At 33.7% G+C, this 26,470-nt stretch overlaps 1 protein-coding gene across 2 annotated transcripts; it reads right to left on the bottom strand.

Annotated features, from left to right (window-relative positions):
* Window positions 1–10,733: 10,733 nt before the first annotated feature.
* Window positions 10,734–23,037, bottom strand: LOC123906745 (threonine--tRNA ligase, mitochondrial 1). 2 transcript variants are annotated; one of them, XM_045956722.1, is made up of 19 exons: window positions 22,507–23,037; window positions 22,334–22,393; window positions 21,641–21,730; window positions 20,154–20,228; window positions 19,878–20,006; window positions 19,692–19,781; window positions 18,534–18,622; window positions 18,350–18,446; window positions 18,180–18,266; window positions 17,096–17,180; window positions 16,384–16,478; window positions 14,946–14,978; window positions 14,779–14,865; window positions 13,597–13,689; window positions 13,243–13,335; window positions 12,938–13,159; window positions 12,418–12,489; window positions 11,899–11,970; window positions 10,734–11,124 (listed from the first exon to the last, which is right to left on the bottom strand). In XM_045956722.1, exons 1-19 carry the CDS (start codon window positions 22,978–22,980, stop codon window positions 11,029–11,031), a joined length of 2,139 nt encoding a protein of 712 aa, XP_045812678.1. In that variant the 5' UTR covers window positions 22,981–23,037; the 3' UTR covers window positions 10,734–11,028. The 2 variants fall into 2 exon arrangements, with proteins under 2 accessions (XP_045812678.1, XP_045812679.1); XM_045956723.1 differs by lacking the exon at window positions 11,899–11,970 and having other exon boundaries at window positions 22,507–23,035.
* Between the last annotated feature and the right edge of the window lie 3,433 nt (window positions 23,038–26,470).

The following is a 26,470-nucleotide window of genomic DNA, read 5'->3' as shown; positions in this document are numbered from 1 at the left end:
CACTTTATTTTTTAGCCCCCATCAGCAAACATTTCTGGATCCGCCACTGTCATTAGTGTCACTTTAATTAATAAAAACAATAAAATTTAATTTGATTCAAATTTAAAATTATGATTAGATACAATTATTTAATTTGATAAATAAAGATAAAATTATAAATAAAAGAACTTAAATAAAGCATAAAAATTGGAGAGGAAAAAAGTAACATAAAAATTTAATAGTCTATTCATATATAGAAGAACAGATGACTTTCTATAAATCTTAGCCCAACTAATAATATCAATATTGCTAAATTGGATGTGTTTGCCCGTATTCAAATCCACAATCTTTCTGTATATATGGTTTGTAGTGGTATTTATTTACCTCTTCGTGGGAGAGAAAAAAAAATATACATGTCTATTAATATTAGGAATTTGCTTTTCGCACCCCCTAAAATTCTTCAGCCATCTCCTGAAATGATCAAACTAACTCTCTCGCTTTTTAGGATGCGAACACTTTTCGTACTCTAAGTAGCGAGTGACAATATTTTTAACTCAGACTCAACGTCTGCGCCCGCTAGATGAAAAAAATCATGAAAAAAGTAGTTCGCATTCAGTTTGCAATTTACTATCTAGAAAAAGAACTCTTTATTTCTTTTTATTTTAATCATGGGAAGCGTATACGTTGAGTTTGAGTATAAAATATTGTTACTCGCTTGTAGAGTGTGAATTGAAACACATATCACTATTTAAAGTGCAAACTCAGTTTACACTTTAACTATCTTATAAAAATGTCCACTATCTTATATCATATTTTAATTTGCCACTGGAGCAGTTGTGACATTATCGACCAATCACACACACCGTAAACATAGCTAAACGAAATTGTTACTTTATTTGATATGACCAAGTTTACATTTATACTTGCAATATACATGTATCAAGGCTACAATAGTTGATAAGTTTGTCAGAAAATAGAAAATTAGGTCAATGAATGGTTCACACTTTTACTTGCGAACTGTGTTTCATTCAAAGTTATTTCATGTGAGATGAGAGAATGGTGAAGAGGACAAAAAAATTGATTTTTATAAGGTTCGCATCCTACTCCTAGAATGCGAACTGGTCAGTTTGTAGTTTGCTATATAGAAAGCGAACTTTTTTTTCCAAAAATTTTGCTATTTAATTTACACACTCGCTTTCTAAGTAACGAGATGAGTAAATTTGAGATATCAGGGGACGCGCATGTAAGTCGGGGTGTGAAAAGCAAAACTCTTAATATTACTACTAATATAATGATTTTAGGCTGGGGCATGAGTATAATTAAAATCATAATAAAATTACTTATACTAATAACATTTGTTATTAGACATAGTCAACTTACACATAGTCAATTAACATATTAATTTTATTCATTAAAAAAAAGCTAACATGATTAAACAGGGAGAAGTTTTCTCCAACATGACTATGAATTTATGAATCTGAAGTTTGTGTCATCTAAATGTGTGATTTTAGATGAAATTATACCGCCTAAAAACACAATTTCAAAACATGTGATTGTTTAGAAAACATAAATAAGTAGCCATAAATTAATAATCCATTGGTCACAGGACTAAAAACCTATAGGGAGATGGAGATTATTTTTTTGAAGAATTCTAAGAAAACCTGAAATTGTTGTATTTCTCTGTATAACAAATAGTTTTAAATGAGAATCATCTAACAAAGTGAATTTTCAATAGGAGCTAATAAAAGTTCTTCGGACTCGTATTTTTTTACGGCGAATTATGGTTGATCAATATAAGATTTCAAATTATGTTCACATAACACAAGATCGTAGACATCTGTTATCCAATTTATTTGAAAAGAATCATGTCGCAATATTTGAACTGCAAATAAGTTAGGTGTATGATGTCACTTGAAGTAACTCGTGTACATATTTAGTTATAGTTATCTAGTCATTTTTCAACATAATTGACTAATTTCTTTTCTTAATAAACTCTATTTTCAACATAATTAACTAATTTCACTCTATATATAAATTTAAAAACAGAACAAGTAGAAAATTATAATGACAAAGTTGAAAATTGAAATAGTAACAACACTTCATACCTATTGTTTATCCAATTTATTTGAAAGGAATCATGTCGCAATATTTGAACCGCAAATAAGTTAGGTGTATGATGTCACTTGAAGTAACTCATAAGTGTACATATTTAGTTATAGTTATCTAGTCATTTTTCAACATAATTGACTAATTTCTTTTCTTAATAAACTCTATTTTCAACATAATTAACTAATTTCACTCTATATATAAATTTAAAAACAGAACAAGTAGAAAATTATAATGACAAAGTTGAAAATTGAAATAGTAACAATAATCATTGTGCCCAAGTGGACTAGATAGAATTGTTTATATAAATGTTCTCTTGTTTCATCGAAGGAGTGTGTATCCTTCATAAAACCTCTTTCCCTTCGTATTTTCTAGCCACTGTAGCCGAAAAAACATTCACATCCAGCCACTTTCTTCCTCAATCCAACAGTGATGCCTCCCTTGATTTTGAACTTTTCATCTTTCTTTTGTCTTTGAACCCCTACAAAGAAGTCATATTTTGTGCTAACAGACAATTTTGTATCGACCTTACCGAGCTTCACATATTCAAATGTTGCATCGGTCTCCTTTTGTTCTATCCCGTGTCCGGCTGCAACCGAAATCCCATAGTCAGGCCATGTCCCCCTACATCAATGCCATGACGCTTCACTTCCCATTTGAGGTGCCCTCCGAGTTTAATCGGCCACCCGACACCCACAATTACATCACCTTCAAATTTGTTTCCTGCTTTAATTTCTCCTGACAAGCTGATTGATCTTCCACCATAATTGTAAATTAGTTTTCCCAATAAGTCCACAGGTACAGTTATCTTTGTGTCGTCAGGTACTTTGAGATATTTCAAAACATATGCTAAAGAAATCTATTTTTTTCGAAAGTTGTACTCATGTCCTGCATACTACGTTAAACAATAAAATCTAGTTAGAAACCAACTGTTCTGAATAAAATAGTAGTGGCAAGGTTCAAAATCAAGAGTGTCTGACTTGCACAATATACGATAAATTAATCTTGAGCATTAGGTCCACAATCACCTCAATTTTGCCATTAAATCCGAAGGTGCATACAACTTAATCTCCATGGATACTTTAAGGTATTTCAAAAGACAACCTAAAGGAATTTAAAATTCGTCCCACTTGTATTCAAGTCCTGCATACTACATCAAACAATCGGGTTAAATGTAATCCATTATTATAAAGTGAAAGAGTTTTTTCTAAACATTTGTTTATACGATACGATTCTATAACGACAAAGTTGAAAATTGAAATAGTAACAATAATCATTGTGTCAAAGTGGACTAGATAGAAGTGTCTATATAAATGTTCTCTTGTTTCATCGAAGGAGAGTGTATTCTTCATAACACCTTTTTCCTTCCGTATTTTCTAGCCACTGTAGCCGGCAAAACATTCACATCCAGCCACTTTCTTCCTCAATCAAACAGTGATGCCTCCGTTGATTTTGAACTTTTCTTCTTCCTTTTGTCATTGAACCCCTACAAAGAAGTCATATTTTGTGCTAACAGACAATTTTGTATCGACCTTACCGAGCTTCACATATTCAAATGTTGCATCGGTCTCCTTTTGTTCTATCACGTGTCCGGCTGCAACCGAAATCCCATAGTCAGGTTGTCATACCCCATTTTTTGACCGACTGTTTTTTTTATATATATTTTTTCAGACGGGTTTTTCTTTGTTCGTTTCTGACGAAATTTCGGCAGAGAGGCATTTTAAAATACCTCATTTATTTGGTTTCATTTTATTTTCTTATTATTATTATTTTTGTTATTTCTTTATTTTTCATTTATTTTCGTTTTTATTATTATTATTATTATTATTATATATATTATTATTTTAATTTTAGTTGTGTATTTTTCCCTTGTGGCGTTTTTGCCAATTTTTTTTAAAAAAAAGAGGTCCAAATATCTTTGTTTTTATCCTGGTCCAGGCCCAAAAGGGCAATTTTGTCCAAATGGGAAAATTTCATCAGCAAACCCTAATCCCTGACACAGTACAAATACTGCATTTATTACACTGTTCCCTAGAGGAAGAAGAATCATCAGCGCCGCAGAACAACAACAACAAGAACAAAATTCTCTTTCCAAAATCAAAATCAAATCAACAAAGAAGTCAAAAAAATGCAAATAATTTCATCATCACCGTAATAACATCATCATCAACCCGAAACCAAAATCCTCCATCAAACCCAAATCCGAAATCCAGAAGCAAATCATTCATCATTCATTCAAACCAAAACGGAACCAACCTAAATCATTCCAACAACAATCAAAAACCCAGAACCATCAAAACATCGAATCCAACCGGAACTAAAACAACTCAGAATCAAGACCAAATACCACCAAGGTCACGAATCCAGAACAAGATCAAAGAAAAAGGTTGAACTTCTTTCTCTTTTAAACGCTGGAACTGTTTTTTTCCTTTTTCCGATCTAGAACGTTTGGTTTAGATTTAGGCTTTTGGAAGGGGTGTTTGGGTTTAGGATGTTGAATCGAAACTGTGGGTTATTTTTTTTTTTTTTTTGGTGAATTTAGAGGGGTTAGGCCGCCAGAACCGCCGCCGAAATCGCTCCGACGCGGTGGCTCACGGCGGCTACCGATGAATCTTCATCGGAGAGGATGAACCCTAACAGAGAATAGAAGAGAAGGAAGAGAGTTTTATGAAATCTTTTAGGGTTTGGGGGTATTTATATCCCAACCCGATCCGGTGTGCGCATGTCCATTGCAGCACACCATACACCTTCTCTTCTCAGCCTTTGATTTCAATCACATGGCTTAGATCTTGTCTTTTTACTTTTAGATCAGAGCCGTCTGATCCATCAGACGGCCATGATTGATCCTGCGTTTTTTGTTTGGTAAAGAGGCCTATTCTGGACTGGGCCTTATTGTTCTGTTCATTCTTTGCACCCCATTCCTGCTATTTACACTCCTGTTAGAATGTGATTAGGAAATTTGTAATTATAAATAAAATTTGCATTGCATATGTATGGTTGCATTCATTCATATTTATTTATTGAAGTTTAGAATGTAATTAGGATTTATAATGTAATTGCATTGCATGCATTTTATTTATTACGCTTTATGCCGTGCTTGCGATCCAACGTCGCTTCAATCCCTCGCGTTTAGTTTAGTTTATTGCAAAAACTCAAAAACATTCAAAAAAATCAAAATCTTTTCAAAAAGAAATCTTCTACTCTTTTTCTCAAATAAAATTAATTGATCGCGTTTTTTTTTAAATTTGAGGTCAAAACCTCTTTTTCAACGCGCAAAACTTTTTGCTCATTTTTTCCTTCAAAATTGAGGTCAAAACCTCTTCAAAAAAAAAAAAATCAAATCAAAGAAAACATTTTTTCCAAAACATCAAAAATCTCAAAAAATCATTTACTCTTTCAAAACCCTTTTCCAAAAACAAATTACAAAACAAAAATATTTTCAATACAAAAGCACTTGGATTTCAAACCAAGTTGCATTTTCAAACTCAATCAATCAAACTTCTTTTTTTCTTAAACTCTTGGATTTTAAACCAAGTGGTTTCATTACACTCTTTTCCTAAAAACCTTGGACTTCAAACCAAGAGACTTTTTATCATTCAAACATTTTCAACACAAAAGCACTTGGATTTCAAACCAAGTTGCATTTTCAAACTCAATCAATCAAACTTCTTTTTTTCTTAAACTCTTGGATTTTAAACCAAGTGGCTTCATTACACTCTTTTCCTAAAAACCTTGGACTTCAAACCAAGAGATTTTTATCATTCAAACCATTTTCACAAAAAAACCTTGGACTTCAAACCAAGTGTTCGTGCCTTTTTTTTCTAAATCAAACTCAATCAATCAAACTTCTTTTTTCTTAAACTCTTGGATTTTAAACCAAGTGGTTTCATCACACTCTTTTCCTAAAAACCTTGGACTTCAAACCAAGAGATTTTTATCATTCAAACCATTTTCACAAAAAAAACCTTGGACTTCAAACCAAGCGATCACGCCTCTTTTCTAAATCAAACATCAATCAATCCTAATCATTTAGACTTTCTTTCACCAAATAAAAATCAACCAACCTCACATTTTATGCCACTTTGGCTTTTTTTTTTCATCTTTAAAACCTTTTTTTCAAAACCATAAAAACAAACCAACAAACAAATCGACTTTTTACCCCGAACTACGGTGGTTTGATCCCTCGGGTACGTAGGCATGAGACTTGTCTCTCCAATCAAATAAAATCAACAAAAACATTTTCCCTCTTTCTTGTCATTTTAAATTTTTCTCGATCACTACTTTGACTCTAACACTTATACATTTTACAAGCAATTAAAATTAAGCGCATAGATAGAATAAAAAACAAGAGGTTCCTATAGAGTATTATAGATGCTTATGGTGCTAATACCTTCCCTTCGTATAACTAACCCCCGAACCTTGTTCTCTAAAATAAATAGGGTTTTTTCGAACTTTTTCCCTTTCCCTCGGATAAAATTAAAGATCGGTGGTGGAATATCAAATTGCGATTCGAAGTTAATTAATAACTCGATATCCAAAAATCACCGCGACACAGGTCATGTCCCCCTACATCAATGTCATGACGCTTTACTTCTAAATATGTTTCCATGAACCTCATATCCCATTTGAGGTGCTCTCCGAGTGTAATCGGCCACCCGACACCCACAGTCACATCACCTTTAAAAGGAGGATGTGTCCTTCATAACACCTCTTTCCCTCCGTATTTTCAAGCCACTATAGCCGAAAAAACATTCACATCCAGCCACTTTCTTCCTCAATCCAACAGTGATGCCTCCCTTGATTTTCAACTTTTCGTCTTTCTTTTGTCTTTGAACCCCTACAAAGAAGTCATATTTTGTGCTAACAGACAATTTTGTATCGACCTTACCGAGCTTCACATGTTCAAATGTTGCATCGGTCTCCTTTTGTTCTATCCCGTGTCCGGCTGCAACCGAAATCCCATAGTCAGGCCATGTCCCCCCTACATCAATGCCATGACGCTTCACTTCCCATTTGAGGTGCCCTCCGAGTTTAATCGGCCACCCGACACCCACAATTACATCACCTTCAAATTTGTTTCCTGCTTTAATTTCTCCTGACAAGTTGATTGATCTTCCACCATAATTGTAAATTAGTTTTCCCAATAAGTCCACAGGTACAGTTATCTTTGTGTCGACAGGTACTTTGAGATATTTCAAAACATATGCTAAAGAAATCTATTTTTTTCGAAAGTTGTACTCATGTCCTGCATACTACGTTAAACAATAAAATCTAGTTAGAAACCAACTGTTATGAATAAAATAGTAGTGGCAAGGTTCAAAATCAAGAGTGTCTGACTTGCACAATATACGATAAATTAATCTTGAGCATTAGGTCCACAATCACCTCAATTTTGCCATTAAATCCGAAGGTGCATACAACTTAATCTCCATGGATACTTTAAGGTATTTCAAAAGACAACCTAAAGGAATTTAAAATTCGTCCCACTTGTATTCAAGTCCTGCATACTACATCAAACAATCGGGTTAAATGTAATCCATTATTATAAAGTGAAAGAGTTTTTTCTAAACATTTGTTTATACGATACGATTCTATAACGACAAAGTTGAAAATTGAAATAGTAACAATAATCATTGTGTCAAAGTGGACTAGATAGAAGTGTCTATATAAATGTTCTCTTGTTTCATCGAAGGAGAGTGTATTCTTCATAACACCTTTTTCCTTCCGTATTTTCTAGCCACTGTAGCCGGCAAAACATTCACATCCAGCCACTTTCTTCCTCAATCAAACAGTGATGCCTCCGTTGATTTTGAACTTTTCTTCTTCCTTTTGTCTTTGAACCCCTACAAAGAAGTCATATTTTGTGCTAACAGACAATTTTGTATCGACCTTACCGAGCTTCACATATTCAAATGTTGCATCGGTCTCCTTTTGTTCTATCCTGTGTCCGGCTGCAACCGAAATCCCATAGTCAGGCCATGTCCCCCTACATCAATGTCATGACGCTTTACTTCTAAATATGTTTCCATGAACCTCATATCCCATTTGAGGTGCTCTCCGAGTGTAATCGGCCACCCGACACCCACAGTCACATCACCTTTAAAAGGAGGATGTGTCCTTCATAACACCTCTTTCCCTCCGTATTTTCAAGCCACTATAGCCGAAAAAACATTCACATCCAGCCACTTTCTTCCTCAATCCAACAGTGATGCCTCCCTTGATTTTGAACTTTTCGTCTTTCTTTTGTCTTTGAACCCCTACAAAGAAGTCATATTTTGTGCTAACAGACAATTTTGTATCGACCTTACCGAGCTTCACATGTTCAAATGTTGCATCGGTCTCCTTTTGTTCTATCTTGTGTCCGGCTGCAACCGAAATCCCATAGTCAGGCCATGTCCCCCCTACATCAATGTCATGACGCTTCACTTCCCATTTGAGGTGCCCTCCGAGTTTAATCGGTCACCCGAGATCCACAGTCACATCACCTTCAAATTTGTTTCCTGCTTTAATTTCTCCTGACAAGTTGATTGATCTTCCACCATAATTGTAAATTAGTTTTCCCAATAAGTCCACAGGTACAGTCATCTTTGTGTCGACGAGTACTTTAAGATATTTCAAAAGATATGCTAAAGAAATTTATTTTTTACCAAAGTTGTACTCAAGTCCTGCATACTACGTTATACAATAAAATCTAGTTAGAAACCAAATGTTATGAATAAAATAGTAGTGGCAAGGTTCAAAATCAAGAGTGTCTTCCTTGCACAATATACGATAAATTAATTGTGAGCATTAGGTGCCACGATCACCTCAATTTTGCCATTAAATTCAAAGGTGCATACAACTTAATCTTCATGGATACTTTAAGGTATTTCAAAAGACAATCTAAAGGAATTTTAAATTCGTCCCACTTGTATTCAAGTCTTGTAAACATAATCCATTATTATAGTGAAAGAGCTTTTTCTAAACATTTGTTTATATGTTACGATTCTTTTTTTTGAACAAATATGATATGATTCTATATTTCGTTTTTTAATACAACATTAAACTAAATATAATACAATGTTGTCATTATATTAGGGGGATAACCATTATACAACCAATTCAAAATGTAAGTTCAATATGTAAGTCATCCATAAACTTAATGGAAAATCAAAGTGATAACAATATAATAAAACATCATACGGTTCTTAATATAGAAGGTACAATAAACAATTGATCAAGATACACTTATGCATGGATTATCTACAAAAGCTATAAAATGAATTATGTTTAACATAATCCATTATACAGTATTAACATAATTTGATTTTGTTTTATCTACAAAAATCTTTTCCATCTAACTGCTTCAACGCTCATTGTTATATAGGCAGCATCATGCACTATAAGGATTATAAAAAAAGTTCCAGACTTGACATAAAATTTTATCAAGGAGAACTAGCACATAAGCTCTTGAACATATTAGGAAGGTAGTTTTTCATCTTCTTTAATCTTTTATAGAGTAGTGCTATATGGTACGAATGTCATACTTCACGAAACGCAAGAAAGCGGGAGGATTCACAACGTGCACTTGGAAATTTTAGAAATTAGATATATTTTTCAGGCAAAGTTTACACACACAATCTACAACTTATGCATTATTTTATTTTTTCGTTTGAAATGACAAAATAAAATAAAATGAATATGATCAAAATATTTCACTCTATCAAAGTATTTCACCTCTTCCAAAATATGAACACCGCTTTTGTCAAGATAAAAGTGAAGGAACGTGAACTTCTTTTAATTCAGTGTATCAATTCAAGGTTGAAAAAGAGATAAAAACATAAAAAAGTGAGAGAATTAGAACAACAATGCTCTAGAGGAGTTGTGGAGCATTGAAGCACGTCACTGCCACATGCTTGCCATAACAGCAGTGTTGGACTTCACTTAGAATAAAAGAGGAAAAAAAATAGGCTTCCTGTAATTCGTGCGTAGATAATGTCTCAACAGTAAGCATTATTCATCTTTATAATGTATGTTGTCAATCACATAGTGTATTTTCCCATAACCCACTTTAGATATTAATTGAAGTAAGCTTGTCTATGATAGATTTAGCACAAAAAAATTATGTATTATATTTGTGTCAGTGTTGTTAAATACTTGGTATAGCGCTGGTATACCGGTATTGTGTACCGGAATTTTGGCTATCCGATGCAAAAGTCAGTACAGCATCCTGACTAAAATATGCTCAATAGTGTCATTTTTTCTCATAAACTGGTATAGCCGCTATGCATTAATATTGGAACTGGTTAATATTTTAGGCTTTTAGCGGTAGATCATTTTTTTTAAGCAGTTGACCCATATTAAAAAAAAAAAAACAATGTCAAGCGATGGAGTGGGTGCTGAGTTGGTGTGGGTGGGTTTATATTACCCTGAACCCACTTCCTAGGTAAACAAACCAACTCTCATATCTCATAACCTCTGCCTCCATGTGAATTTTTTAGGTAGAAAAAAAAGTGGAAATGTGTTACTCTAAGAAGAAAAGACTTACAAAGAGCCCATATTGGATCTGAAGACAAGCTCAGACAAGCTACTAATATTCAATTATTCATCCTAAAGAAAAATAAATTATAATATGCAATTCAAATGGTGATAAAAGCTTATAACAGGTATTATAAAAAAAATAATAATAAAAAAAACTTTCTCTGTAGAGGATTGTCTAAATTGGCTTTTCAATAAACAAGTCAACAATAAAAATGTGTTCAAAAATGTCTCAAGTGAGTACATTGCAAATTTTGCTCAACAGACAGTATATGAATCATGACAGTAGTGAAAATACATTAAACTTCAAAATCATGTCTAAATTAGACTACATTGTCATGTTGAAATTTAAATTATGCACACATATGTGTACACCTGCGAAAAGTTATTGGCGGTATAAACTTGCTTCAACAGTTTTACAAATTATCAGTGGAAAGCTGCAACCTCGTCTTTGAAGTGTTTGAGCAAATTCTCAATATTCATAACGCTATGGTCTGCCTTGTCCCTGACTCGTACACTCACCTGGAACAATGAAACAACTCTTAGCTTCCAACCAGAAGTAAAAAGACTCGCCAGAAGTCAGCCACGATATTAAATGGAAAAAAAATGGCTCCAAAAGATTTGAAATGCATGTCTATTAATATAATAGTTCAAGTAATGTAGTTAACTTCTTCAAACAGATCAGAAACCACTGCCACCTCTAAAGATAATGATTTGGATAATCATTTGAGTCCAGTCCTTACATCAAATTCAGGTTCTAAGTTCTGCCAAGCATTAACATGCTCAGGCTCTTTCAATTTTAACAAGCCTGAACTGAAAAAATATTTAAGCGAACTAAAATGATTAGCCTAAGCTTTGCTTGGAAACAAGGTCAAGGATATATAGTCTTCCTTTAATCTAATACTCTATTTCAGATTTTTAATTTGAGTGATGTTAAACTCTAAGCTTTGCACATGACATAATGAAATAATGCCATATGCAATGAAGTACGTCAGCGAGCTATTCGCAATATTCATACAAATAAATACACCTATTTGCGCTCAATCTACACAAACACACAGGTGCAAGCAAACTTGTTCCTTTCTACACTTCTCACGAATTCTATTTAAATAGGCAGTGTTTGAAAGGTTCGTTAAAAATTGTGATTAACTGGTCTCAGGCAAACATAAATTTTAAGGCATGTTATTATAGCAAGAAAGGGGTAGTGGTTGATTGGAGTTTTTGGGAACAAAATTAGCAGAGTTAAAATTGAAACCAATTTATATTTATTAGCTAGATAGTGGAAATAGGAAGAACCTGTCCGGTATTAGCTTCCTCTTCTCCAACAACCAAGATGTAGTTGTACTGTGCTAACTGAGCTTCTCGTACCTACAGAATGCACAGCTTTTTGTGAATGCAATTTTTATTTCACCCTTAGATTACTGATAATAAAAAACCATACTACGCAAAATAAAACTTTTAAATTGGCACTTGAATGACCGAACTCAAAATAGAGATGAAACTGCATGACCAAAAACAAATGCTGCACCGCATGAATAAGATGTAAATAACAATAGTAAATGCACTGAGGTGGCCAAATAGGCAAAGGGAAAAACACAACTTAATATAAAGTTCACTTCTGCAATCAGAGCCAAAACACCACTTACTGTATGATCATTAAGAGAACTAGGTTTCTCAATTATTCAAATGTAATTAACTATGATATTTTAAACAAGCAGTAGATCAAAACCATGACAGCACTATTTTCATGTGAATGAATGGCATGAAGTTCAAAATAAAAATATATTGGTTATAATTTATAAACGTATGTGATACCTTCTTCTGAATCTTCCTATCAGTTGTATCAGCATCTACGTAATACCCTGCTTGGTGGATCTGATCCCGTACCTAGAAAATTGCAGCATACAAATATGTTACAAAACTGATCAGCACCTTGCTTTTCACATCAAAATATTTACAAGTGTCCAACAAAAAAAGAATTATAACAATATCAAAAGCTAATAGAACTATTCAAGATAAATTGTCCAAGCTTCATGAGGAACCACAGAAAAAGTTCAAATACAAATGCATGAGCAGATCTAAAATATACAAACTGGTACAACGATTTTATGATGCAAACAACCAACAACCTAAGCAATTGCATCTGCTACGTGGAGTAATAGAGTGCAATTTGAAAAGCATGAAAAATGACATAGGATGACAAAAAATGCACCCTCAAAGGAGTTTAAAAGTGTTATCCAATGATATGGAGTACAGATCAACCCCACCCACAAATTAACTGTTACGAATTGGACAAGTATACTACAGGACAAAGCCAGCACTCAGAGCTATGTACCTGAAGCGCATAAGCCTGTGATTTCTCAGACACAGGGCACAAAATTGCTTGACGAGGACTGAGCCAGAATGGCCATTTACCCTTGTAGTGCTCTAAAAGTATAGCAAACATGCGTTCAACAGATCCTAGAATGGCTCTGTGTATCATAACAGGTCTCTCAATTTTGGCTTCATCCTCAGCTGAGAATTCCAGCTTAAAACGATCAGGGAGCTGGAAGTCAAGCTGCAAGTATCCAGTTTATCCAATTATCAGTAAAAAAAATCAACTGAATGGTGTGAATGAAAGTCAAGTGAAACATTGTGAACCTGTAGAGTTGCACACTGGAATTTCCTACTCAATGCATCAGAAACACTAATGTCTATCTTTGGTCCATAAAATGCACCATCCCCTTCATTCAACTGTAGAATTTTACTCAGAATATAAGCACACAATTGAAGCCAACAAATATTACATTCCATAGAAAATAATAAAATAGAGACGCATAAAAATGATGTGAGTATAAGGAAATAAAATGGCATCAAGTAAATCTATAACTAAATTCAAAACATGATAAGCATACCCCACTTTTAGATGCCCAAACTGAATTAGATATAACTAGAAATACAACCACAGATTTGAAATAACATCTTATAGCAGATATTAAAAGCCATCTAGAATACCTGCCAAGGTTTGCCAAACTCGTCCAAAGCTTCCTTAAGAGCATTTTCAGCCCTCTCCCATGTTGCATCATCACCAAGGGCATTCTCTGGCTTCTACTCAAATATTTAACACAAACAAGAAGAAAATAACCGAGTCATTAAATTAAATATAGTATAGCAATTACTATCAGCAAGCTAGCAGCTCAGATATAATGATCAATATCCCCAAAACAAATGAATACCCCCAAAACAAATTTAGTATAGCAATTGCTCTCAAAGTGAAATTAGGGCCTTAGCTAATCTTGGAGTTTTAAGTGAAAACCTAAAGTGGTTTAGGGGCCAGAGGGTTGCAGCAAAACCAAATTGGGGATTGTGAAAATCCACCTACGACGAACTCACAATCCCACAAGCAGCAGCAAAACTAGCAATTTGGCTGTGGTCTTCAGCCAACATTGCACCGAATCTTTAAATTGAAAGCCAGACAAAAGCTTTGGGATTTGCGCCTGCTTCCATTTCCCAAATTTACTTCTCAAGTCTGACTGTCAATAACATTCGATCACAAAGAATCCACAGACTCCCTTGCAATAAAGTTGTGACATGACTAACTATCAACCAAACATAGAATGTGATAGCCCTCCAACTCCAACCCTTTGAATTTAATTGTTCTCGATTGCTGTGAGGGAATCCTTTTTTTTTTAAAGGCCAAAATGCTGTGAGGGAATCCTTGTGTGCATACACTTTCAATAAAAGCATTAATTGATAGCAATCACTATTGGCAAATATACAAATTTGTATTATTGATCAAAGGAGGAAAAAATAACATGAGCAAAAGCTCCCAAGCGTGAATGATCTCTAGACCCGAAACTATTTGCTTACAATTCCCTATATAACAAACGTCTCTTATTTCTCTATTACTACCTTTTCCTCACGCACATTTCCTGCCTAAGGTAAAATTAGGGTCCTTGAAAGAGCAATACAAGCACAGATTGGCCAAAACTCTTTTCCCTTTGCTGGAAGCCAAGATAAGGAAGGAAAAATTAATTTCCTTCTTTATATGAACGTGTCAGCGCATTTCCAAGATAATACGAGCATCAGTGCTACGTGATGGGCATTGAGAACAATAAAGAGCAAATGCATACCAATGAAATTTTCAGTTAATATATGAAACGAAACATTTGAGAATAATAAAGAGAAAATGCATACCGTTGAAAGTTTCAATTCATATGTGAACCCAAATATTTGATAGACATAATCGATGAAGTTCAAGGCATTTCTGACTTCATCTTTTACCTGTAAAATGAATTGAACCAATAATTTCAGCTTCAGCAAAGATTTATGTTGCATAAATTTACATTTTACATTCAACACACCTGGGACTCCATGCAGAAAATGTGTGCATCATCCTGTCCAACAGAAAAAGCAAAGGACATAAATAATACATAACTTCGAATAGTATAGAAACAGAATTTAAAGAAGAGGAAATAATGAAGACGCTTGCAAAGTCCATCCTGTTGCAAGTATTTAAAAATATTACCTTGAAAAATAATTAATAATTTATATACACTATAACTCACATTGACACGTCTATCCAAAAAAAAAAAAACTCACATTGTGGTAGGTGTTGAGGAGTTAAGAATTGGAGTGATAAGGAGGTCAGGGGTTCGATCTACACCCAAGCATAAAACTAGCAATACTAACATTTGTTGTTTCATAAAAAATAAAAATTTAAAACTCGCATTCACACTATAAATACAACCTTGGTGTTAGGTTTTTTTGGTTTACAATGGAGGACCTCTAACATACTACCCAAATCCCTCACCACTAGACCAAACCTAGTGGCTTAACCTCGGTGTTAGATGAGCAAACTATTGTAATGTATATATGTGTGTGTGTGTGTGTAATTTTCAACACCAAAATCCATACTCCCCAATTTGTTTAAACAACTAAATATTTCCAAGACATCTTCTAGCATTGTTTCTGCACCAATTAATATCACTATAATTTATTTGGGCTTGTGCCCATATAAGTATTTCTCCAGATGAATGTGATCCCTGGTTTAATAAACAAACAAAAACTGACATTATTTGAAAATGTGGTAGCAATTAAGGTGAAACATCTCCTAGGCGATTTACATGTCTTCGTATCAATACCCACCATTTGATTTAATTAACGATAAACTCCCCTGAGCAATAATTTGATTTCTTGCAATTACTCCTCTTCAAATTAAATCCCCAGTCCTATGCACACATTTCCCCCACCTTCTATTCACAACTCCAAACCTCACATAGAAGATGTGTTAAGCACACAATTTTGGGACCGCAAGCCAATCATTCACTTGCAGTACATGGGGATGGTTATCACTAAGAGACGCATCTAAGGAATCACAAGTGGATCAAAACACAGTGGAAGGTCTAGTTTTGGGGTCACTGTAAATGGAATTCTCAGGTTTTGAATTGCAACTGACTGACTGAGCAGTGTGCATGTGACGGTGGCAAAGGCAAATATGATGCAATCAAGGGATCAAGGCCAAAACCAAAAGCCACCACCAATGTTGAGGATCTGCATGCTGGGCATTCCAAGCCTGGGAAGCCGTTTTGAAATTGCTCAACCATTTTTCAGCTTCAAAACATTTAGGGACTCTACATTGATGTTTCGTTTTTAAACCAACACCATCTATTACGGGGCATACATTCGAAGCCAATTATAAATGTAACCAAGATAAAACAAAGAAACCAGATCCCTTCCACAGTTCCACCAAAACTTTTATTTAATTATCTATCAGTATATATAATACAGATAAAGGTTTACCTGCTGAAATCTCCTAACTCGTGTTAATCCACTCAGGGCACCACTGGCCTCATTTCGATGCAAGACCCCAAAATCAGCGAAACGAAGAGGAAGTTCTGCAAACCATTAACAGTGTTGTGAGGTAATATTTCATATGAAAATACCAGCTCAACCGAAATTTATTCAAACTATACACCCACAAAATGGAAACTAAATTATCGCTACCTCCCGTCTTACCCAAGTTATAATTTTTAGCCACTTCCAGTCAATTTTGGGACATAGTTTTTTTGAAACAGCCAATGTTAGTGTTAGTAATTAGTATTGTTAGTTTTTGCTGCGGGTGAGAATCGAACCTCTGACCCCCTTATCACTCCACTCCCTAACTCATCCACCCCAGTCAATTTTGGGACATAGTTGATTGAAAAATTCTTGCTCTATATGCCAAAATGATTTTGTGGAAAAAATACAGATTATTCATAAACCACCTCCCTGAGCTATATGTGAATATGTATGTAAGTAAGAGGAAAGATGAGGCCATATAACTTATAAGATAACACTGGACAAGTATTTCTCAATTTAGGCAAATTCAATTAACTGCCAATCCATTAACCAAGAAGTTCAAACAAGTGCACTATCCTGATTTCAACAGTAAATTCTGAAGTAGCTCAGCCACCCCGAGTACGGAAACAAAAGATGCCATTTGAAGACATATGTCTATGCAAATCAAAATTACCTCTATATGATCGAACCCTGTGTTTAAACATCAAGCAGTGTCCTGGGCAATTCATTGGTTTCAATCCAAACTCTTGTTTGTCAATCTAAAACACACAAAATATAATGTGGTTAGACATATCAAAATAAAAAAAATAAAAAAAATAAATAAATAAATAAAAAAAGCTAATTTGAAAGTTTTGTAGTTGGAGATGTCTTCTTAAAAAAATATATCAAATTAATACTTCTCCAATTCGCTATTAAAACATAAATAAAAAAATAATCTACAAATAGATGCACAAGATTTACGAGGCAGGCCAAAACAGTGAAAAGATAAGGAAAAAATGAAAGAAATTAAAACTAAAGAACCAACCAGCTGAAATACTTTTAGCACAGAGGGCATATACTAAGTCCAGACATATTTACAGTTACGCACACAAACTGGTAGATTCAAAATGACAATGGAACTGTAAATTATTATTTACTAATTAAAAGAGAAGATCCCCGATTGGATGCTAAACAAAGACTCTGTTGTTGGATCTGATGGAATTGTCCTTGTGGGCCTTAATCAAAATAGGCCCAATGTTTGGAGAGTCTATGGATGTAAGAAAAAAGAGATAGGAGAGATAGTCAGGGGTACTGCAGAGTGACAGGAGCTGCTGCCACCTCAACAGTTAGTTACAATATTCCAATATAATGATTTTGTGTGTGTGTGAGATCTACCAAAAACAATTTAGCAATAATACTAAAAACAATTGTTCCAATTTTCTCTGTTCTTAGTTCTACCAATCCCCCTCTAACAGAAGGAGTTGTCCTTGATCAAAGCATCAAAAATGCAACACACCCAGGGGAATAAACCCCCTATCAAAGCAACTAGCTCCTAATTCCAAAAATGGCAGAAAAAAAAGGCACTCGGCTCTCTTTCCACAAACAGATTCGTATAAGTAACTAGTACAAGAGCAATAAGATTTGTATAAGTAACTAGTACAAGAGCAATAAACTACTTGACCAAAAATAGTATTCATCTAGGAAGGTAAAAAGACATTACATCCATGCATCCAACACTTACTCTTCCAGAAAAATACATGCAAACAAAAATAATATACCTCTAGGACAAACATGTCATCTTTATACTTTTCCGCATGACCAGATGTATTCCACAGCTCTATGTTAAAGACGTTCGGTGATATAACCTGATGAGTACATGTATGTTATACTAAGTACTTGCAAACGATTGCTTTTAGTCATATCAAGAAATTTTTATACCAAACTTTACCTCTTGATAGCCCCTGTCTCTGTACTGGTCTCGAATGAAGTTCATGAGTTTGTTGTAGATCCTAGCACCGTGTGGAAGAAAAAACCAGCTTCCCGGGCTAACATAAACAGGACAGATCAAGAGACAGCAGTAAGAAAACAAGCTTACTAATTTCTCCAATCAGACAATAATGGACTCACTATACCTCCACTCGTGATGATAAATAAGCTCCTGTTTCACCCCCACGATCCTGTGATCATACTTTTTAGCCTCTGCAAGCCGATTCAAATATTCCTGAAATAAGTACAGAAAAGGAAAGGAAAGTAATCAAATCATAAAATCATAAATACACCATATGGGCATGGCCACAATCTTACTAGACCGCAAAAATTCAATAATACAATAAAGAAATTGTTTTCACCCAGAAGCTAATGGAGCATCACATTACTTAACCAAATAATGGTACTATCAGTATTAAAAACACAAAGTTCAGACTATAATGAATATTCTCAAAAAGTGACAAAACCACGGTACATATACATATATTATTTACCAAACTTTTGCATAAAGATATTACAAAAAATGCATAATGAATATGAAATTAAATAAAATTTATTTTGTACATACATGGAAGCCATAAAAAAAAAGTATTTGTCTTTTCTAATGAAAGCAAGTGAAAACCAATCTATAGCGTCCTATAGATATAGTACACAGGATAATAATATACATACATAAACGTATACAGTAAAATAAATGTAAAGTGTGTCATTGATTTGCTTCCATGTGCTCATACATGCATGCAGAGCCGATTTCGGGCTTAATATTTGATAACATTAAAAACATCAAATAAAGAAGCCTTGAAATGGTTGAATTGCCCAAACCACGAGGAGTCCCTCAATTTGGCCAGTTCACCAATGGATTTCCAGTGTGGCCAGTATGATGACTGGCTGGAATATCTAGAGGAGCAGTTAAAATGGACTGCTCTAGATTAAAAAAATGGTGAATACTAGATACCTAGAAAATCGATCACTTACACAATAGATAGCTCAAATAGCCTATGACCTGGAAACGAAGTTACTCAGAAAATGGCATATATGATATATCAAATCCAAAAGTGGTACACTTGATATGATTGAATATGGCAATATATAAGCATAGTACATATAGCAGCACAATCCAAACATTATTTTGAAAATACAACAGTAACATGGGGCAAAGGACTTAAGGCACTGATAAATTATATAGTACACTGTTATCTACTATTCGGTACTTCCTTATTCTTCAAAGGTAATTCAACTAAACACTCAGTCCATCGCATCTAATATACTAGAAAAATATAATGTATAAATTGAAATCACCGCACCGTTAATCTCTTCTGATCAGGAAAAGATATGCCATAAACTCTTTGTAAACTTTCTCTATCTTTGTCCCCCCTCCAATATGCTGACGAAGCCTGGAATTGCAAAACCAAAGTGTTTACATTGATATGATTGGATAAAAAAGTAAACTCGGATGCAAAATGTTTCCATAAGACAGAACAAACACATACCTTCAAACATTCAATTGCTTTGACAAAGGATGTATTAGGAATATGTGGTCCTCGACACAAATCAATGAGGGGTCCACATCTGTACACTGTTATAGTCTTGTCAGCGGGCAAATCATTGATAATTTCAACCTGATAACAATTGCCATACAGCAGGGCAGGAAATCGTCATATCATTAATTATAGGTGAACGAAAATAGGGAGTATAGTTCATATAAATATGATTACATAGTACAAAAGATAAGAAAACTAATGTCAGAAACAAGTGAGTGTACTTGCCTTAAATTTATTATCAGAAAATATCTCAAGTGCCTGATCACGTGTCACTTCAATGCGCTCAAAGGGTTGTTTATCCTGCAAAAATAACATTTATCATCCATCACATTTATTTACTAACATAAAAATAAAAATATATTCATAGTAAGAATAAGCATTAACAACCATGAAATCTGAGTTCATAATTTTGAAAACACAAGTTGGGAGATAAAAAAAATGGAAATAACAACTGGATCAAAATTTCTAGATTAAAGGGGGGATATCAAAATATCTTGCTCATTTAAAGACAGACTCACTTTAGAATATCCGTGTTTTTTTTTTATTTAAAGACAATCTCACTTTAGAATATCTGATATATTTGTTGATTGCACAATATTACAATCTCCTAATTTTCTCTCTAAATCACTTTAGTTCCTATTAGCACAGATCTCTTGATAGCACAAACCCACAAAAATGGATACTGCTCAAGAACGAGAAAGACAATCAAATCTATGACCACATATTATACAGTGAACAAAATTTATTCCTCACATAGAAAAAATATAGTTCTTCCAGCTGCCAATCTCTAGCAATTAAGAAACAAAAGGTTTTTCTTTTCTTTAGAAGGTTAGAAAGTTATGGAGGGACGACACAAGGTGGAGGACGGTGTTCTTGGGTTGTTTTTTACCGGAAGCTGGTTTTGGCTTTCTTGTGGATCAATTTCCCAGTGTGATTAAATGAGATTGGCAATGGTGGTGATACAAAGAGTTCACCAATTTTTACTATTGAAGTCCCACATTGAAAAAATACTCTCTTACACTCTCCTTTTCTCATATATCTCATATATAAAAGGGTACACCACCAAATATAAGATTCATCCAAAAGTAATGAGAAATTTTGTAATCTATGAAAATTGATCATTGGGCCTAGTGTGAATTATATGACCCTTAGTTTTTTTATTTATATTTGAGATTCATGTTGAAGAAATAAATGTAGTCCTTTTTATTGTATTTTGGTTCATTTGATTTATGCTATTGAATTGAACCTATCGAGCCAGAGCAAGTTGTTCGTGAGCTTGAATTGAGTCGAATTCAAGCGGGAAAAAAGTTTGTGACGAACTCGAGTCGAATTTCGAGTTGATACAATTCTTATTTAGTCAAATCAAGCTGATTCAAGTTAGACTCAGCTCAACTCTTTTCCAGCCCTAGCGAGTACCCATATTTTAGAGATGAAAACAGACTTCAAGATTAAGAAAGATATGCAAAGACACTGAAATTCCAAAGACAACTTAATAATTCGTTCAAGTTTCTTCCATCAAACTAAAACTCCAGGCTTCGAGGATAAAGGAACATAGACAGAAGGAAAAAAATATTTAAATATGTATCATTAATCACAATATAACCAGAAACAATCCAAATAGTAAACTAGTAGCTACAGAGACTAAACATTAAACATGAATAAGATAATTCAACAGAACACAAGTAATAGAGGATAAAGATGAGAAATAATACCTTAACAGCCTTCAATGCTCCATCTTTAATTTGTTTAAAGTGATCCTCATTCAGACTCAATTCCCCATAAAATGCATCATAATAGAATCCCTAAACAACAACATCGTCAATTTCTCATTCCATGAACCTCTCATACAAAAACATCAACAAAAACAATGAAGTGTAAGTTTGGTTCCATTTCTAGGGGGGCAAACTTGATTCTAGAAGTGTAGAATTGATTTTGACATATATGGTTTCTCTAAAATATACTCCAACTAGTCCTATATATAAGAAAAAATTTACTTTTTAGATTCATTGTAAAATTGATGTATTCCTTGTAAAATTGATGTATCTAGACTATAATTGTCTAGATACATTAATTCTAAGATGAATCTAAAAAGTAAATTTTTTCTTATATATAGGACCGGAGGGAGTAATTCATTTTGCCACCAAGATTGATTTTACCTAAGCTAGAAATTGTAGTGATTTTACTTAAGCTAGAAATTGTAGTTTCTGATTCTAGAATTGATTTTTACACTAAAATAATTTATTGTTGAACTCACTTTTACATGAATGTATCTAAAAAATAAATCACTTTACATTCAACTAACTCAATTTTAGTCAGAATCAGTTCACTCAAAATCAATTTTTCTCACCACCGCACCAAACACACAGGCATACACAAAAAAAAAAAACAACAAATAAGGCACAAACCTCTCCTCTTGTAGTGCAAGGTCCAATGCAAAGCTTGCATCCATACTCAGTCTCGAGAGACTACACACACAAAAAAACATCATCGTCATCATTATCATAATTATCATTATCAATATCAATAATCCAAATTCAATAGAAATTAAAAACGATTGAAACACGAATGTTGAACAAACCTGTCCAAGAATATGAGCACTAGAATGCCAAAAAGTATCACGACCTTCATCATCTTCAAACTTAAAGATCTGAAGCTTAGAATCCTCTTCAAGAGGACGATTCATATCCCAAAGTACATCATTAACCTTAGCAATAAGAGCATTATTAGCTAAATTCTTAGAAATTTCACGAGCTATATCAAACGGAGTTGTTTGCCACTTCTTTGCTTCTTTCACAGTTCCGTCGGGAAGTGTGACCTTAATCGGATCCGGTGACAGTGATAAGCGGCGAGTCTGTTGTTCGGCTTGAATCGACTCGAATAATTGGATTCGTTTCGGGATTGTGGCGGATAGGTATGCGTCGTCTTTGGGATGAGCAACCACCATGGTGGCGGCGGTGGATGAGGAAAAGGAAGATGAAGAGAAACGGTTAGAGAGATGAAGAAGAAGCGAGGTTGGAGGTTTACGGCGCAAACGGATTAGAGAGCATAGCATAGCATAGCGTACTGTGTGTTTTGGTTATGGGTTTGGGTTTGTGGGTTTTTAGTGTTTAATTTATTTTTTATCTTTAGGTTGAATTTATCTTTTATCTTTTATCTTTTAGTTTTAGGTTGAATTTATTTATTCACATACCAGATTTGATTTTTTTTTTTTTTAAGAAAGATTTGAATTTTTTATACTTGTATGTAATATCACATATTTAATTGGTGCTTGTAAAAACAAAAACATATTTAATTGGTAAAATATTGTACTGTATGTAATATCCACTACCAGATTTTATTTTTATTTTATTTTTAGAAAGATTTGAATTTTTTATACTCTAACCTATTCACCTTATAAAAATGAAATTTTAGTCATTATAGTATTTCACAAAAAAAAATTATATTCCTTCTGTTCGACTTTTTATCCGTTAAAAAAGATAAAAAAAAATTCTTTAGAAGTGACAAATCGGAAAAAAAAAAACTATTTTTTTATTTTTACCATTAGTATCCAGTTAACTGAACCGCCAAATTTGGTTCAGGAGTCAGTTCTGACATCAAGTGATTTCAGCTCATTCCCGATCGCAGTTGCGGGGAATCGAGTGATGGTCTTCCGACCAAATTCAGCGGCAATCACCACTTAACCAACTAACGATTGGTAAATAAATAAATAAATATTTTGTGTCAAGTACAACTTGTCTAAAATACTTGCATTTTTATCTACCAAACATTGCATAATACAAAAAGTTGGGTGTGGTTATGGTGCATAAGCCCAAACTTATGCACCATGCATAAACTTGCTTTCTACACCCACCATATTTGCTTTCTACACCAAAAGTCAACCAAAGGTCAGCCCAAGCCCAAAATTAGGCAATCCATTACTCGCGCGCCCCCCATATACTACCCCATTACTTGCGCCCCCCCTTTTGCTTAGCGCCCCCCCAATTTTTTTTTCCTTTTTCTCCTATATTTCTTGTGAGCCCACCAATTTTTTTTCCTCCCCTAGATTTCTAGCGCGCCCCCAATTTTTTTCCCTCCTCCAAACTTCTAGCGCACCCCCCCCCAAATTTCTAGCGTGCCCCCCGTTTCCAATTAAATAATAATTTTTGTTCCTTTGAAGTATATATTATAAAAATCCAGAATGGTTCATGTATATATAAAGCTTACTTGTCAAACATACAATTTAATTTTAAGTTTTATCAATCATAATCACAATATAAATAAAATTTCATACATTAATTACATATATATATATATATATATATATATATATATATATATATATATATATATATATATATATATATATATATATATATATATATATATCGATTTTTCTTTACAATAAAAAAATGATCGAATCCAATATCTCATGCATACTATCCAAATTTTTTTCAACTAAACTAACCCTAATTGCTTTATATGATTTTTTGTTTTATGTAGCATGGTTTTGTAAAATGGTTATGTGATGTTTTACTTAATAACGATGGTTTCAATGCATAACATCTTGGCACTAATGCCCATATGAAATCATTTAACTAAAATAATGGTTTCAGTGTATAACGCTATGAAACCATTTAACTAGACTAATGGTTTCAGTGTATAACATCTTGAAACCAAATAACAAGACTAATGGTTTCAGTGTATAACGCTATGAAACCATTTAACTAGAATAATGGTTTCAGTGTATAACAGTATGAAACCATTTAACTAGACAAATGGTTTTAGTGTATAACATCTTGAAACCAATTAAAAGGACTAATGGTTTCAATGTATAACATCTTGACACTAATGCTCATATAAAATCATTTAACTATAATAATGGTTTCAGTGTATAACAGTATCAAACCATTTAACTAGACAAATGGTTTCAGTTTATAACATCTTGAAACCAATTAACAAGACTAATGGTTTCAGTGTATAACATCTTGACACTAATGCTCATATAAAACCATTTAACTATAATAATGGTTTCGGTGTATAACGCCATGAAACCATTTAACTAGACTAATGGTTTCAGTGTATAACGGTATGAAACAATTTTTGCTGTGGAATGGTTTCAAAGAGTTGTTCTCCAAAAACATATTTAACCCTTAATAAAAATTGTGAAATAAATTTAAATTTTTAAGACGATATAAAACCGAAGAGAGTGAGGTATCTCCAACCGTTCCAAATAATTCAAAATACTCTAAATAAAATTTTGGGAAAATTTTATTAATATCTTATATTTATAAAAGCATATTTACCTCATTTAATTAACTAAAAATAGTTCCAGATCTCAGAAAAATATCAAACTGGTCCCAAAATTCTCAGAAAATTATTTACTATTTTTATGTAAAAATAATAAAAAAATTTGGAGTCTCCTTGGCATCGCACGTGCCCCCACGCGCCGCCAGCGAGAGTGGGCATGGACGCGCGTCACTGTTCATCATCTTCCTCACCCATTTTCTGCAGAAACGGGTCACGACGACCCGGTTCGTCGACCCGGTTCGTTCTCCCTCAATAATCAACGAAACTCGACGTTCTTTATACCGTTTTGATCGTCGTTCAATTTTATGAATGTTTCCGGTATTAATTTTCGAAATCGGTGATCGAATCGCATGTAAAATGTGGCCGAAATTGAGCAAGCAAAAATATAAAGTTCTTTAGTTATGATTATTACATGTGTAAAATCATCGGATGGCTGTGAATGACTTATGCACCATACATAAGAAAAGGCTTATGCATATTAACTATTGCCCAAAAAGTTTGTCTATACTTTAATAATTTCTTATGTGATTCATTATTTCCTTGCTTCCTTAGATCCAATTGAAAACTCAATCTTGATCGTTTCAGCAACGTATGCAATTTTGTCTATTCTACCCTCGCCAAAGAGATTTTTTTTGAAGGCTCGATTTTGATGATGAAGTCAGCAATTTTTTTTTGGGTCACCGTGGTAGTGGTAACAACGACATTGAGACGACAACGCATATGGTATTCACATACGCCATGAAGTGAAAGAATATTGTTTACAATTTCAATTGTTGAATGTCATACAAATAAATGGTACACTAAATAGATCAAAGTCGTACTCAAAAAAAATGAGATGATATTAGATCATCTTACTTAATAATTATGTGGGGTTGAGTTCATTGGTATTTGGTACGGGACTCCATTTTCACTTAATCCTCAAACTGTATTTAGTTAATTTCTTCTCAACATTTTTTTTACCATCTCAATCGTATTTAGTTAACTTATAAAAACATTTTGATATAAATACTCTTAAACAAAAACATGGATAAACTTGTGGGAGTTTTTTAGGTAAAATGGGGGAATGAATTCTCTCAAGTGTGATTTACACTTGAGAGAATAAAGTGTAATCTAACACCATCTAAATTCATTTTCTCTAAATTTTTATATGTTTCTCTCTCTTGATCAATGACAATAAACCACACTTTATTCTCTCAAGTGTAAATTACACTTGAGAGAATCCATTTCCGTAAAATGGGGTGCAAATAGAAGTTAAC

This window comes from Trifolium pratense, linkage group LG2 (assembly GCF_020283565.1).
Source record: "Trifolium pratense cultivar HEN17-A07 linkage group LG2, ARS_RC_1.1, whole genome shotgun sequence".
NCBI lineage: Eukaryota > Viridiplantae > Streptophyta > Magnoliopsida > Fabales > Fabaceae > Trifolium > Trifolium pratense.
Note: the sequence above shows the minus strand (reverse complement) of the source record. Positions and strands in the feature narration are given on the sequence as shown.